We start from the raw sequence: 14265 nt of genomic DNA on the forward strand, positions 1-14265 counted from the left end.
ATGTCACCGAGTGGTAATCAGGAACAGTGTGCCCGGCCCCATGGCAAGGCACCCCCAGGGGTTGTGTTTTTGTCACCGGGCGTGTCTGTGTGTGTGGTTTGGTGTCTCTGGGTGTGTCCTTGTGGGTTGCCTTGGTGTGGTGCCAGACGTCTGTCCGTGAGTGTTTGATTTCCCTGTGGCTGGCAGGTCCTGGGTCCTGCGTGGCACAGGACACGGGAGGGAGAAGGGTTATTTCTACACACTCCTCGGAGAGCAGGAGTCCCGTGCATGGTGAGGTTGGTGTGTGTTTTAAGTGACCACATCAGTGTGTCCCTGTGTCACCGTCTGGGGTCCTGGGTGGTTTTGTTGTGGCCCTGGTGTGGACTGCAATCAGGGGGTCACATCTGGTGTTTTATGTGACAGGTGGTTGTTTGTGAAAGGTTGTTTTTCTTGGGAAATGGGTCAGTATGTTGTGTCGCCATCTGTTTACACATGACTGTATATGCTTTGTGGTTGTGCAGCCACACATCTTGGAATACAGCACGTGTGGGTGTCATATGTGACGCTCGGTTGTGGCTTGTGGGTCAGAGGGGATGGCGTGTGTTACATTTGGGGCATCATCCCTCCACCTCAGGGGCATCATCCCCGCTTGTGTTTGTTGTGGTCAAGATGTACCAGTCTGGCCAGGTGTGGTGGCACATGCCTGTAACCCCAGCAGCATGGGGGACTGAGGCAGGAGGATTGCAAGTTTGGGGCCAGCCTCAAGCAACTAGTGAGGCCCCAAGCAACTTAATGAGACCCTGTCTTAAAATAAAAAAATAACAAGGGCCAAGGATGGGGCTCAGTGGTTAAGTATCCCCAAGTTCAATCTCTGGTACCAAAAAGGGAAGGATACATTGTGCTGCTTGGGTCCCCTTAGGGTATCGTCCTGTGTCTGTCGCAGCAGGCATCCATGGATCCGGGTCTCTGACCATGCATTTGAACCACGTTGTACACTGGGGCATATTGTGTGTCCGGGTGAATCAGTGTGTGCTGTGAATCATCCTCGTGAGCATGTGCGTTGGCGTGGCCACGCACTGCGATGTGTGTCAGTGTGTGTTTCTCTATGAGCTGGGTGGCCGGGGGGTGCCATGGCCGTGTGCCTAGGTGTTGTGTGTTTGTGTGTACTGGGTGTCGCTACATGGGTGTGTGGAGTGCGGAACACCACGAGTGCCTTGTATGTGCTGGGTGTAGTGGCGTTTGGGTATCACTGTGTCAATACGTATTGTGTGTTTGTGTAGTGCTTGTTCTGTTTGTGTGGCTACAGATAGGCATTGCCCTAGGTGTGATGTCTGGGTGTGACTGTGTCGGAGAATCTTGTGGCAGTTTTGAATGTAACGCTTGTGCTTGTGTGGGGACAATATTTGGGTGGCCGTGTGGGCCGGGGACACTGCCTGCCTTGCTAAGTGCCGGCGTGTGTCACACCATGTGTGTGGTGTCTGGGTGTGGTGGCAGATTTCAGTTTGTGGGGAGTTGTGAGTCACTCTGAAGGTTGTGTTGCGGGCCCCAGTGTGCTAGGCTCCCTCTCTGGCCAGGGGTGTCCTGTGGTGTCTGGGTGTGGTGGGTGTAGGTGGTATCACAAGGTGCAGACCCTTTGGGTCACAGCCCCTGTGTGGCAGTGTGTGTCTCTCCCACGTGGATGGATGCCTCTTTCTAGCTCTGCCCCAAGACACACCCCAGCCCCTCCTTAGTCTGGAAAGGGGGGTTGGGGAGCCTCCCCCTACCCAGGGACCTCCCCTGCCCCTCCCCGCCCTGCCCAGCCGCCAACGTTACCACTCCCCAGAGGGCACAGGGCTCCGCGGTGCCTCGGAGCCAAAGCCCCAGTGCGAGCAGAGCCGGCCGCCCGCCTGGAAGCCAAAGTGGCTGCCATTTGTGTATTACGAGGTGGGGGACCCTGGGCAGGAAGCTGGCTGAGCCCCAAGACCTCAGGGGCCATGGGCGGGGAGCTGGTGTCTGGCCTGGGGGCCCTGCGGCGGCGAAAGCGCCTGCTGGAGCAGGAGAAGTGGCTGGCCGGCTGGGCGCTGGCGCTGGCGGGAATTGGCATCGGACTCATGGTGCTGCACGCGGAGATGCTGTGGTTTGGGGGGTGCCCGGTGAGTGCAGCCTTGGCGCCGGGGCATGGGAGGCTGGGCCTGGACCCCGGCTCTGAGAGGGGAGGGCTGGGGTGGGACCCCTGGGTGGAGGGAGGGGGCTGGAGCTGGACCCTGGGTGGAGGGAGGAGGGGTGAGTTTCTGGATCTCTGGGTCTCGGGGAGGAGGAGACTTGGGGCCTTGGCTCCTGAGACCTTGGGGAGTTCGACGTGGGGGTCTCTCCCTGCAAAAGCTGGGGAGGGAACAGGGGTCACAGTGTTTCAGTCCTTGAAGAGGTGGTAACCAGACCCCTGGAGGTGCAGGCCTCCTGGAGGTCAGAGGAAGGCTGACCCCATGGCCCCAGCCTCGGTGACGGGAGGGTGGAGAGAGGCTTCCAGTAGGCGCGGCTCCTTATCTAACCGCTAACGTTCGCCCAGTGCCCGGGCTGCCAGGGGCAGAGCCCAGAACAGTGACCGGGGTGGGGGTGGGAAGTGGAAGCACCTCCTGCCCCATCACCGTCACCTAGAAGCCCAGCTGCCCCCAGATCTGCGTGCTGCTCACCTGGGAGGCCGGGAGAGGCAGGTTGGTGCAGCCTGAACTCCTTGGTCCCCGGGAGAGGGGGCTGAACCGAGGCTCCCGAGGCTGAGGGAGAAGGAGCTTAGGCGCTCCCACACTTCTTTGGGGGAAAGGGCTGACTCTGAGGGGGGTAGGTGGGGCCAGAACAGGTCTCAGCAGGCTACAGGCACATTCCAGCCCTGGTCCGGGCAGTGATAGGGACAGATGGAGGACGAGGGTCTGAATCAGTGGCTGAGGGGGAGCGGAGTTGCCCACAGGAAAGGAGAGGTTGAAGCCCTGTCTGGGCTAAGGGTTGTGGCCAGGGCTGCTAAGACAGGGATGCGTGAAGCTCAGCGGTAGATTTGGGGATGGGGGAGTGGGCAGCTCTGGAGGAACCCGCAGCCACACGGAGGTCAAGGCAGGCCAGCTTCCTCTGGCCAGGCGGCCAGGGAGAGGGCAGCGGCAGCAGCGAGGAGGTGGGGCAGCCGAAGCCCATGCCAACAGGAAGCATGGCCGGGGCCTACGCGGCGCTCCCACACTTCAGCACCGCGCCCAGCAGGGGAGGTGGGGCAGGGGAGCCTGGCAGATGGGAAGGGGCAAGGGGGTCCTTCCTACCCCACTCTCTTCCTCCCTGTCCTCACCTCGCATTTCTTCCTTCCCTCCACCACCTGCCACTGCGTCCAGTCCATGGGTGGGACCTTGGGAAAGCTGCTGCATCCCTGATCCGCAGTTCTCACACAAGCAGCCGGCCCTCCTCCGCTTCCTTTCAGTGACTGCCTTGATAACTTCCTTGTCCCCTCTGCACCTCCATCTCAGCTAACGAGCTCATTTTGCAAGGTCCCAGACACCTGCCGTCCTGGGGGAGGGGCTGCAGGAAGAGGCGCCAAAGCCTGGGAAGGACAGGGGAACCAGATAGGTGTGTTTGGGGCTGGGGTTGTGGCTCAGTAGTGGAGCGCTTGCCTCACATGTGTGGGGCACTGGGTTCGATCCTCTGGACCACATAAAAACAAATAAATAAAATAAAGGTATCGTGTCCAGCTACAACTAACAAAATATTTTTAAAAAAATGATAGGTGTCTTGGCTTGGGAGGGGAGGAATGGAGAGAGAGACAGAGACAGAGATAACGAGGCAGTAAGGGACAGAGAGGGACAGCCACCAATATAAATGGAGCTTGGGAATCACTGAGAAATCCATATGGAGAGGCAGAAAGTCCACCAGAAAGAGAGATCTCAAAACAACCATCCCCAGAGAAAGGGGAATTCAGAGGGGTAAGGGTCCAAGTAGAGACAGTTTCAGTGGGAGAGCAGAGAGGGCCACCAGAGAGGTGCACTGCAGTGTGGGGAGGGGGTGCTGTTGAATGAGATGAGGTTGAGACACACTGAAGACAGACAGGGAACCAGGGAGCCCTGGAAGGGTGAAGGGGTGGGGGAGGGCTAGGGACAACAGCACCATTGTTCAGGGAGGGGATGGGGGGAGGCCCCCCGGGGCAGGAAACTGGCCTTCTTCCCCTGCTCAGAGGCGGAGCCCTGGCCTAGGTCCAACCAGGGGAGCTGGCAGCCTTAGGAGAAACAGGTGCAGGGCTCAGGGGGGGAGCCCAGGTGGCCCCTTCCCCTGACAGTATACCCCGAACCAACCCTTCCTAGGGAATTCAGCAGTCCCCTCTAAATCCCTCCCTCTAGAATTCTAGATTCCTCCAAGGTATTGTCACACAAAGAGAGGAAAAAAGAGTTCTCGTGGTTTCTGGAGGCCCTGTGCTTCCGGCCAGATCTGCCCTGGGCTTGGAGCCAGGAGAGAGGGGAGGAGGAGATGCAGGGGGCAGAACTGGGGGGCATTCTAAGACCTGGGGCTGGGGTCTCAAGGATTCAGTCTCCTGGAAGATAGCAGGGAAGAGTGTCATGTTTTGGGGGGTTGAATGGTGGTTTCTGGTCTCTTCTGGAATTGGGTGGGCATTGACATTGATTCTAGGGCAGGATCAGTTGGGTAGGAGTGAAGGGGAGGCCAGAGGCCTTTTTCTAGACGCTCCACACGTATAACCCAGGCAGTACTTTTTACTGGAAAGGGACAGGAGAGTAACAAAGCATGTGAGCTTCAAGGTCTCCCTTCAGGGGTCTGAATCCAGGGAAAAGAACGAAGGAGGATGAACATGGCATCTGGAACAGGGCTGTCCAGTTGGGAAGGAAGACAGCATCTCCCTGGGGGCCACATAATGGTTCTGAGATGTCTCTGGAACTGAAACACCAGGAGTGACTGGTCTAGGGGCTAGGAAATGGGGAATGGAAGGGATGGTGGTTTCCAAGGAAGGTACAAGGGACTGGTGGAGACCTGGACCTCACCTGTTTTCTATCCTTCCCACAGTGGGCCCTCTACCTATTCCTGGTCAAGTGCATGATCAGCATTTCCACCATCTTGCTCCTCTGCCTGATCGTGGCCTTCCATGCCAAAGAGATCCAGGTAGGGTCATTGGTACCCCTGAGCTTTGCAACCCTAAACGCCACGTGCCCTTTCAGCCCACACGTTCTACCTTCTCCTCCTGATCTGAAGCTCCTCCACCCTCTGATGTATTCACACCCTTGCCCACTAAGAAGGACAGTAGGACAGAACCTCCCAGGGCAGCCCTGGCCCTTCCCCCACCAGCAGCCCCTGGTCTCCTCCTGATGCAGAGAGGCCTACCCTTCCAGCCCTGCTGCCTGCCAGCTGAGCTCTGCCCCAGGCCACCTTACTCCAGGCCTAGCCTCCCAGATCTGTCTTCCATCTTTGTTCCCACTAATTCCAGCTGCAAGTCACCTAAGGTCCTAGCTAGTACCTGCCCCTGATTTCCCCATCTCTGTCTCAATATTCCCCCAGATGGAGGAACTCTTTGCACGCTCATGCCCCCACTTCCTGTCTCCCCAGACCCATCTTCCCAGGTCCTATTGCCCCATTTCCTCTCTCCTTATACCATGGCCTTAAAATTAGAATTATTGGTCATGCATGGCCATGCCCCTGTGCAGTGCCTGGCACATGAGAGGTACTTAGTAAAAGGGTACAGATTATCATTCTCATTAATTGCAGGTGTTAGAGGAGCTGGGAACTAGCTGAGTGATAGAGTGCTTGCATAGCATACCAGAGGCCCTGGTTCCATCTCAGGCATTGCAAAAAATGAATAAAAATAACAGCCATAGTTAACTGGCTTTGGCTGCCACAGCATCAGCACTCAGCAATAGTTAAGTGTGCCACCGCCCACCTGAAGCATCTGGGCCTCGGTGGCTGCATCTATAAAATGGAGGTACTATCCCTTTCACTGTGTCATAGCATTACTGAGGCACAACACATAAAGGGGAGAAGTGCCCCATAAATCTTGACTCTTGTTTCCCCTGATGTTATTGCTAGAACAATTACTACAAGTGTTCCCAGAACAGGATTAAAAGCCGCCTCAGGAATGTGCCTATAAACTCCAGAGAGGAAGAGGTTTCTGTTTTGTTCGATTCGAATCCTCAGCATATAGGGCATGGCCGGGCACACAGCCTGCGTTCAGGGAATGTTCATGAAAGTTCTGGAAGGAGGCAGAAACTAAGGGTTGGTGGAGAAAGTGGAGAGAAGTCTTCGGATCCTGCCCAGCTCCCTCCCCAGCCCTGTCCAGCTCGACGCCCTGCTGCTATCTCTCTCTCCAGGGCCCAGCAGACTGCCCCACCTTATCTCGGGGTGCAGAGCGGGCGGGCCGCCTGGCCTGCACCTGACCCCTCCCTGTCGCTCTTCCCGGCAGTTGTTCATGACTGACAACGGGCTCCGGGACTGGCGCGTGGCGCTGACTCCGCGGCAGGCGGCGCAGATCGTGCTGGAGCTGGCGGTGTGCGGGCTGCACCCTGCACCTTTGCGGGGCCCGCCGTGCGCGACGGGGTCGGGCGAGAAGGGGACGCAGCCCTGGCCGGGCTTCCTGGACGAGGGGGAGGCGCTGCTGTCACTAGCCATGCTGCTGCGCCTCTACCTGGTGCCCCGCGCGGTCCTCCTGCGCAGCGGCGTCCTGCTCAACGTGTCCTACCGCAGCATCGGTGCTCTCAACCAGGTCCGCTTCCGCCACTGGTTCGTGGCCAAGCTGTACATGAACACGCACCCGGGCCGCCTGCTGCTCGGCCTCACGCTTGGCCTCTGGCTCACCACAGCCTGGGTGCTGTCGGTGGCGGAGAGGTGAGGGTCCTGCGGCTTAGGGAGGGAGGCGGGTCGCTCGGAGTGGTGCAGGTGGACGCCAACGGTGGGGACAGGTCAGTTTCCATCCTTGCTCACGTCCCCACCATCACACAGCAGTCCAAGCCAGTGCTCCACAGATGACCTTCAGTGCCTGCCCCCCCCCCCAGACCCCAGGCAGCCCACCCTTCTGGCTCCCCTTCTCCCATCTCGGACTTTCTGGCACCTGCTCAGCCTCCAAACCCAGGCTACCAGTTGCATCTGCCTTGGAGGAAGGGGACAGCTGTTCCAAATTAGCATAGAGGTCCTGTAGGAATTTGCTGTGAGCCTGGAAAGGAGGTGTTTGCAGCTATTCTGGAAAGTTCCTGCAGGGTATTGGGTCCTGGCTGCCACCTGGAAAACTCAGGGTTTTTTATTTGGTTCTGTCACACTGGGGATTGAACCTGGGGTGCTCTACCACTGAGCAACATCCCCAGCCCTTTATTATTATTATTATTTTTATTTTTGAGAGAGGGTCTGGCTAAGTTGCCCAGGCTGGCCTTGAACTTGCAATCCTCCTACCTCAGCCTCCCAAGTCACTTAGATTACAGGCAAGTGCCACCACACCTGGTGATCTTCAACAAGGGACAGATTTTTTAGAATTCCACCTTTTGGGGTTTTATAGGGCCACTTGTAGGCCATGCAGCGCCTTTGTGGAAGTTAGAAAAAGGTACTCCTTTCTCCTGGTGAGTGCAACCCTGTCAGGTCTGACTTCAGGCAGGGTTTCAGTCCCCTCTCAGTCCTTAGCCACACACTCTGTGCCAATCCCTTGACCGCCTCGATGCAGGCTTTGGAACTGGCCAGACTCAAGTTCAAATCCCACAGCCCAGAGTGGCTAAGCATAGCAGAAAGGAGGCTCTCCAAAGCCTAGAACTTACTGCCCAGGTTCATCCTAGGACTAGGTGTGGATGGGGAGGGAGAGCACATGGCGGGTGGAGGGGAGCAAACATCTTGGACATCTCTAGGGTGGGATTTCAGAACTAACCTATCCTTTCCCATAGGCAGGCTGTTAATGCCACTGGGCACCTCTCAGACACGTTGTGGCTGATCCCCATCACGTTCCTGACCATTGGCTATGGGGATGTGGTGCCAGGTACCATGTGGGGCAAGATTGTCTGTCTCTGCACTGGAGTTATGGTGAGTCCAAGTCCCTAGACACCCTGCTCCCTCCAAACTGCTTATCCTCAGAGCCCCAGGAAATCATGGAGCCAGCACAGGTTTTCAGCGACACCCCATGAAAATTTTGTTCCCCACCCAACCTTATCCCCTCTCAGGGACCCAGACACAAAACCATTTTCTTTGAGACCAAGGAATCCAGCCACTAAGTCCTTGCTCTCTCCAGAACCTAGGACCATAGACCATGATCCTAGGACCTGTTCCCGCCCCAGGGACCCCCGACCCCTGATTTCCCAGCCCATTTGCTTCTAGAACCTGGGGATCTGGTCTCTTAACCTTTATCAAGGGCTTAGGGTCATCACCAGGATCATGCCTTTGGGACCGGGCTCCAAGGGTTCAAATCTCTACTTCTGCTTCTCAGCTGGGGATCTTAGACAAGCTGCAAAATCTCCAGGCCTCAATTTCCTCATCTGTAAAATGGGGATGCCAATGCTGGTGTACTCCTCATCAGGTGCTGAGACAATTACATGAGTTAAACCATGTAAAGGGCTTCAAACAGTGCCTAGCACACAGGAAGAGCTCAGTAAATGGGACTTTGGGAGAGCACCATTACCATAACTGGTCCCAGACACACAGCTGCCTCAGCCCCAGGCTCAAGCTTCCTGCTGAACCCAGACATCCAGCTCCTTCGCACCACAAGCCCCTCTCACTCCAGGGCCCGGCCCCCAATGCCTTGGTTTTCATCTCCCCACAAGATCTGGCTCTCTCTGCCCTCCCACATCTGAGCCTCCAGTTCTGGTGTCCTAGGGAGGACATGTTGAATGCCTAAGCCCTGGGTCCATTGGGATAAGGGATGGGGGGCAGGGAAATGTGAGCCCCCACCCCCGCCCCAGTGGTGAGTCTTCAGGACAAGGAAAGAGGGGCAGAGACTTAGCCAGGAAAATGCTCCCAAAGGGCCAGGCCCCCTGGGACTGAATGGGACCTCCTCCTTCACCTGACAGAAGGAGAAACTGAGACCCAGAGAGACAAGGCACGTGAGGCTCCCAGCCCCCTCCTGGCCCAGGGTTCCACCGTGCGGTGGATGATGGCTTACTTTTGCTGGGGACATACCTGTGCCAGTCTCTGCCCCAAACATTTGCCAGGTGTCAACTCATGGAGTTCACAGTGACCCTCCACAGAGGGCGTGCCCACTTTCAGATAAGAAATGGAAATACTGAGAGGTAAATGACTTGCTCAGAACTGGGCTGGGACTAGGCAGTCCTGGGAGCCCGTGTTGGTGACTAGTGAACCGCTCTGAGTGATGGAGACTTGGGACACGGGACGGGGAGCTTCCAAGGAGGGTTCATTCCAAGTCCAGGGAGAGAGAGCAGAGGCCCCGGAGCAGCAAGGATTTGACCTGAAGGCCCAGGGAAGGGTTCAGCGGAGAGCACTCAGGCAGGTGAGGGAGAGCACGGCCAGGGCTGAGGCCTGGACCGAAGAAGGCCTCCAGAGCCAGGCTGAGAAGTTAGGGAAGTGGGAGCCCAGGTGGGGTTTAGAGTGAGGGGCGCAAGGTCATAGTAGGGTGTCAGGACTCCCATGGGTGAAGCATGATGAGTGGGGGGCTGGGCTGAAGATTGTCCTGGAGGGAAATGAGTTGGGAAGAGACCTCAGGAGTGTGAGGGACACTCCCAGGGACCTGATGGCCGACTAAGAAAGAGTCGTGAGACGGGGCCCCTGGGGAGCCCGCGGTCTGCCCCTTCTGGCCAGCTCTTCTTCCGATATGAAAGAGGCCATGCTGGTGGGGTGTGACCGCTGTGCAGAGCCTCTGGACTCGGACACGTGCACTTTCTGACCCTGTTGTGGGCGCTCTGGGCTGTGGGTCCCTGGCTCTCCTCTCAGAGCCTCTTTTCCGGTTGTCACCTGGGGATGGTTGTCCCTGTCCCCTGTGACTGCTGGGAGGTTTTGAGAGAGGGTTGGTGGCACAGGGCTGGCCCCCAGAGCCCCACAGCCTCACGCCACAGTGCCTGCTGTGCCCACAGGGGGTGTGCTGCACAGCCCTGCTGGTGGCCGTGGTGGCCCGGAAGCTAGAGTTTAACAAGGCGGAGAAGCACGTGCACAACTTCATGATGGACATCCATTATGCCAAAGAGGTAGGCTGGGCGCGGGCCACCCAGAGCATGGCCCTTCCCTCCCCGTGCCAGCCCCCGGGAGTGCCTCCTTCGCAGAGCCCTCGGGTCTGTGTCCACTGACTCTGTGCCCCCCGCTGCCAGATGAAGGAGTCAGCCGCCCGCCTGCTGCAGGAGGCCTGGATGTACTACAAACACACGCGCAGGAAGGACTCCAGGGCTGCCCGCAGGCATCAGCGCAAGCTGCTAGCCGCCATCCACACGTGAGGGCAGCTGTGTGTCCTGTCCCCTGTCTGCGTGGCTGTGTGTGTGCATGCCCATGCGTGTCCAGGTCAGGACACCCACGTGTGGTCTCGCTCAGCAAATGTCGGGGATCTGCATCTGGATGTGGCTGGATGTGTCTGCAGGCCCGGAGTCTCGGGCCGCTCCAGAGTGGGGGCTCCTCTGCACCTTCAGGCTCTCAGGCACACCTCTTTGTGCTATGTCCATGTTCATCTCTGCTCCCCCCGTCGCACCCCTCAGCTAAGGCCAGCTGGGGACCAGGTTGTAGGAAAACCGACTCTCAGCTTCCCCCCCCAGGTTCCGACAGGTGCGGCTGAAACACCGGAAGCTCCGAGAGCAAGTGAACTCCATGGTGGACATCTCCAAGGTACCAGGTCTGGAAGAAGGGGAGGCTGGGCCTCTGGCGGGGACATCTGGCTCTAAAATAGGGGATCCCAGTGGCTTGGGAGGCTGAGGCAGGTGGGTTCCAAGTTCAAAGCCAGCCTCACCAACTCAGTGAGCCCCTGTCTCCAAATAAAATACAAAAAGGGCTGGGATGTGGCTCAGTGGTTAAATGCCCCTGGGTTCAATCCCTGGTACCAAAATAATAATAATAATATAGTATTGCCAGGTGCAGTGGCACACGCCTATAAGCCCAGCAACTGGGGAGGCTGAGGCAGGAGGATCAAATGAATGAGGACCTAAGCAACTTCGTAAGACCGTCTCAAAATAAAAAATAAAAAGGCCTGGAGATGTGGCTCAGTGGTAAAGTGCCCCTGGGTTCAATCCCCAGTACCAAGGGAAAAAAAAAGGAAGGTGGGGGGGCCTTGGCAGGAGCCTGGCACACGTAGGTGATCAGTAAAGGCTTATGGTTGAAGGAATGAAGAAAGGAATAAAGCAGAACAAAGCTACTTATATTTATGTAAAATTCAGATCCTCTTCTGAACTTAAAAAAAAATAAAATTGTGCCAGGCACAGTGGCATACGCCTGTAATCCCAGTGACCTGGGAGGCTGAGACAGAAGGATGTCAAATTTGAGGCCAGCTCCAGCAACTTAGTGAGACCATTTCAAAACAAAATTTTTAAAAAGGACTGGGGGTGTAGCTCAGTGGTACAGTGTTTGCCTAGCCTGTGTGAGGCACTGGGTTCCATCCCAAGTACCAGGGGAAAAAAAAACAACCAACCCAGTGTTTGATTTCAAATTATCTTTATTATCAAGTTACTTACATGTGGACGGATATAAAATTCTTTCCAACAATGACTCTTACACCATAAAACCAAAGCAAATTTACAAATCAAGAACAAACATAGATGGCAAAATTCAACTTGGGATCACTGACAAGAATACAGGTGACATTGTTTCAGTAAAACTCAATCCATTGTGAAGGGGATGCTCACTGTTGGAGGGGCCCCGTGCTGGGCCAGGCTGCCTGCCAGCCTAGGTGTGTCTCACCTGGCTCGCTCCCTTCTGCAGAAACCATTTGATTCCACCAGTGCTGCGGGACAGTGACGTCACTCGCCCTTGGTCTGGTTCGTGGCACCTTTTCTTAATGTGGTGGCCTTTGCTTTTTCTCATTAGGCCACGACAGTTCAAACAGTGGCTCTTGGCACCAATGCCATGGTAAACACAGTCACAGATTCAGGTCCTGAAACGGCATGGCCAGGCTGGGGTTGTGGCTCAGTGGAGGAGCGCTTGCTTGGCACGCATGGGGCACTGGGTTTGATCCGTAGCACCACATGAAAAGAAAAAAAACTAAATAAATAAAACAAAGGTATTGTGTCCATCTACAATTAAAAATATTTTTAAAAAAACATCATGGCAGGTGTCAGTGAGGAGGTGATGGCCCAGGTCTGCCAGAACGGGCCGGTTGTCATTTCTGAAGATTATTGAATTTAAAACACAGCATTCAATAATTCCCATAGGAAGTTCACACAGGGGCTGGGGATATGGCTCAGTTGGTAGAGTGCTTGCCTTGTATGCATAAGGCCCTGGGTTTACTTCCCAGCACCTAAAAAAGAAAAAGAAAGCTTAAAGAGGCTCGGGAATCAGACTGTGAATCCCCAATTTGGGAGTGCAGTAAATGGGCTGTCAGGATTTCGAAGCCACGCCTATCAATTGCACAGGTATTTAATGAGCATTTATTATGTGCCAGGTCCTATTCTAGGTGCTCTGTGCCTCAGACTCCTCAGCTATAAGGTGGGAACAGGATTCCTGCTCCCTGTGGCTTTTAAGAGGTTCTGGGCTTTGGGTGATTAAGAAAGGGCAACAATTATAACTGAGGATAATCTTCAAGGGTCAGTAAGGACTCCTCAGTGCTGGAGTGGGGAGGAGTCCACCCCAGCCCCTGTCAGCCCCTGACACCTGACCCTCTCTTCTCACCCAGATGCACATGATCCTGTGTGACCTGCAGCTGGGCCTGAGCAGCTCGCACCGGGCCCTGGAGAAGCGGATCGATGCCTTGGCAGGGAAACTGGACACCCTGACTGAGCTGCTGGGCACTGCCCTGGGGCCACAGCAGCTCCCAGAAGCCAATCAGGAGGCCACGTAGCTGGTGAGGGGGCTGGGACTTGGACAGGAAGAAAGGTCAGAGGAAGGGGACCTGTGGCCGGTGTCATGTGGCCACACTTTCTCTTGGGCTCTGCCAGGAGGAAAGGACTCTGAGTTCAGGGCTGGACTGGGAGAAAAGGGGGGCGCCCCTCCTTCTCCCCTGGTCTCCTTCCTGCCCCTCAGTGACCCCCTCCTTCTTTGCTTGGTCTCTCTCTCTCTGCCTGTCCCTGGTCACTCAAGCTCTGTGCAGCCTGTGCTTATGCCCCCCGCACCTGGTCTCCTGGTGCCAGCCCGCCCACCCTCTGCCTCCCGCCTCGCCCACTGCTTCTGTCGGCTTCCGTCTTGGTAAGTGCCACTCTCACTGTCCTTCTCCTGTCTGGACTGCCTGTCCACCCATCTCTCTCTCTCTCTCTCTCCCCTCAGGATCCATGGAGGACAATCAGGCTCCTTTCCCAAGATGGAGGTCAAGGGCATCCTCCCTGCCACTCCTGACCTAGCCCTGTGAAGAGAATACCTCAAGGTGTGAGGACCAACGGGGGCCGCCTTGGGTGGGTTGACTTTCCGATGGCAGGAGCCATCAGGGGATGCGGCTGAAGGGGAAGCCTTGGACCTCCAGAGACCCCAGATGGGAACATGGCCACCACTACCCCCCACGCCCCATCAGGACCACTCTCACTGTGCTGCTACAGAGGACCTCTGGCTTTCGGTTACAAGTGGAGGTACCTGCGCCCCCCCACCCTCTCCAGCTCCCCAGGGAGAAGGGCAGGAAGGGCCCAGAGTCCAGGATGCTAGGAGGCTTCAGTTACCGCTGGACGGAAGAGCTGAAGGAACCGGGTCTGGGAGGCGGGGGGCGGCGCCCCCTGGCGGACAGCAAAGAGGACACTATTTTTTCCAGAGCTGCAGAGAAGACCTGGTGGGGAGGAAGGGCGAGGGGCACACAGCTCACCGATCTCTGCTCTTATACTTTGTAATAAATGTTAAACAAAGTCAGAAGTTGCTGTTTCTTTATAAATGCTCCAAACTGGCAGATCCTCCTGTGGAAGGCTCTTGCCCTGTCTGAACCTCAGTTTCCCCACATAAAATAGGCCTCCGGAGTGCCCTATCAGCTCCATAAGTTGGGTGCTCCTCAGCAACCCCATCCAGATCTGAGGCTAGGAGAGAGCCTGACTTGAATTCAGACAGATGGAGGGGGGGGGTCCACATCCTGGTTCTGCCATATACTTGCAGTGTGACCTAGGGAAAGTGGCTTTACCTCTCTGAACATTTACTTTGCCCATAAAATAGCACGACCTCCCCACGTAGCTGCTGTGAAGATTAAAACAGGAAGTGGCACAGACGGTTGGGCATTTAGTAAGAACCAAATACAAGAGAGAGAATCGTTGTTATTACTGT

General features: G+C 56.2%; 1 protein-coding gene across 1 annotated transcript; it reads left to right on the plus strand.

Annotated features, from left to right (window-relative positions):
* The first annotated feature begins 1952 nt into the window (after positions 1 to 1952).
* Positions 1953 to 13786, plus strand: Kcnn4 (potassium calcium-activated channel subfamily N member 4). Its single transcript, XM_026403819.2, has 9 exons — positions 1953 to 2111; positions 4999 to 5094; positions 6386 to 6807; positions 7845 to 7980; positions 9978 to 10088; positions 10209 to 10327; positions 10644 to 10713; positions 12710 to 12877; positions 13297 to 13786. The coding sequence occupies exons 1-8, from the start codon at positions 1953 to 1955 to the stop codon at positions 12872 to 12874; spliced, it is 1278 nt and encodes a 425-aa protein (XP_026259604.1). The 3' UTR covers positions 12875 to 12877; positions 13297 to 13786.
* The last annotated feature ends 479 nt before the right edge of the window (positions 13787 to 14265 follow it).

The sequence above is a fragment of the Urocitellus parryii genome, chromosome 15 (assembly GCF_045843805.1).
Source record: "Urocitellus parryii isolate mUroPar1 chromosome 15, mUroPar1.hap1, whole genome shotgun sequence".
NCBI lineage: Eukaryota > Metazoa > Chordata > Mammalia > Rodentia > Sciuridae > Urocitellus > Urocitellus parryii.

What these genes read in the sequence shown, in the direction of transcription:
- Kcnn4 (XM_026403819.2), top strand. Translation starts at nt 1,953, where the DNA reads ATGGGCGGGGAGCTGGTGTCTGGCCTGGGGGCCCTGCGGCGGCGAAAG. An exon ending in GTCTCTGCACTGGAGTTATG is followed by an intron (nt 7,981 to 9,977) that starts GTGAGTCCAAGT and finishes CTGTGCCCACAG; the next exon opens with GGGGTGTGCTGCACAGCCCT. An exon ending in CCATGGTGGACATCTCCAAG is followed by an intron (nt 10,714 to 12,709) that starts GTACCAGGTCTG and finishes CTTCTCACCCAG; the next exon opens with ATGCACATGATCCTGTGTGA.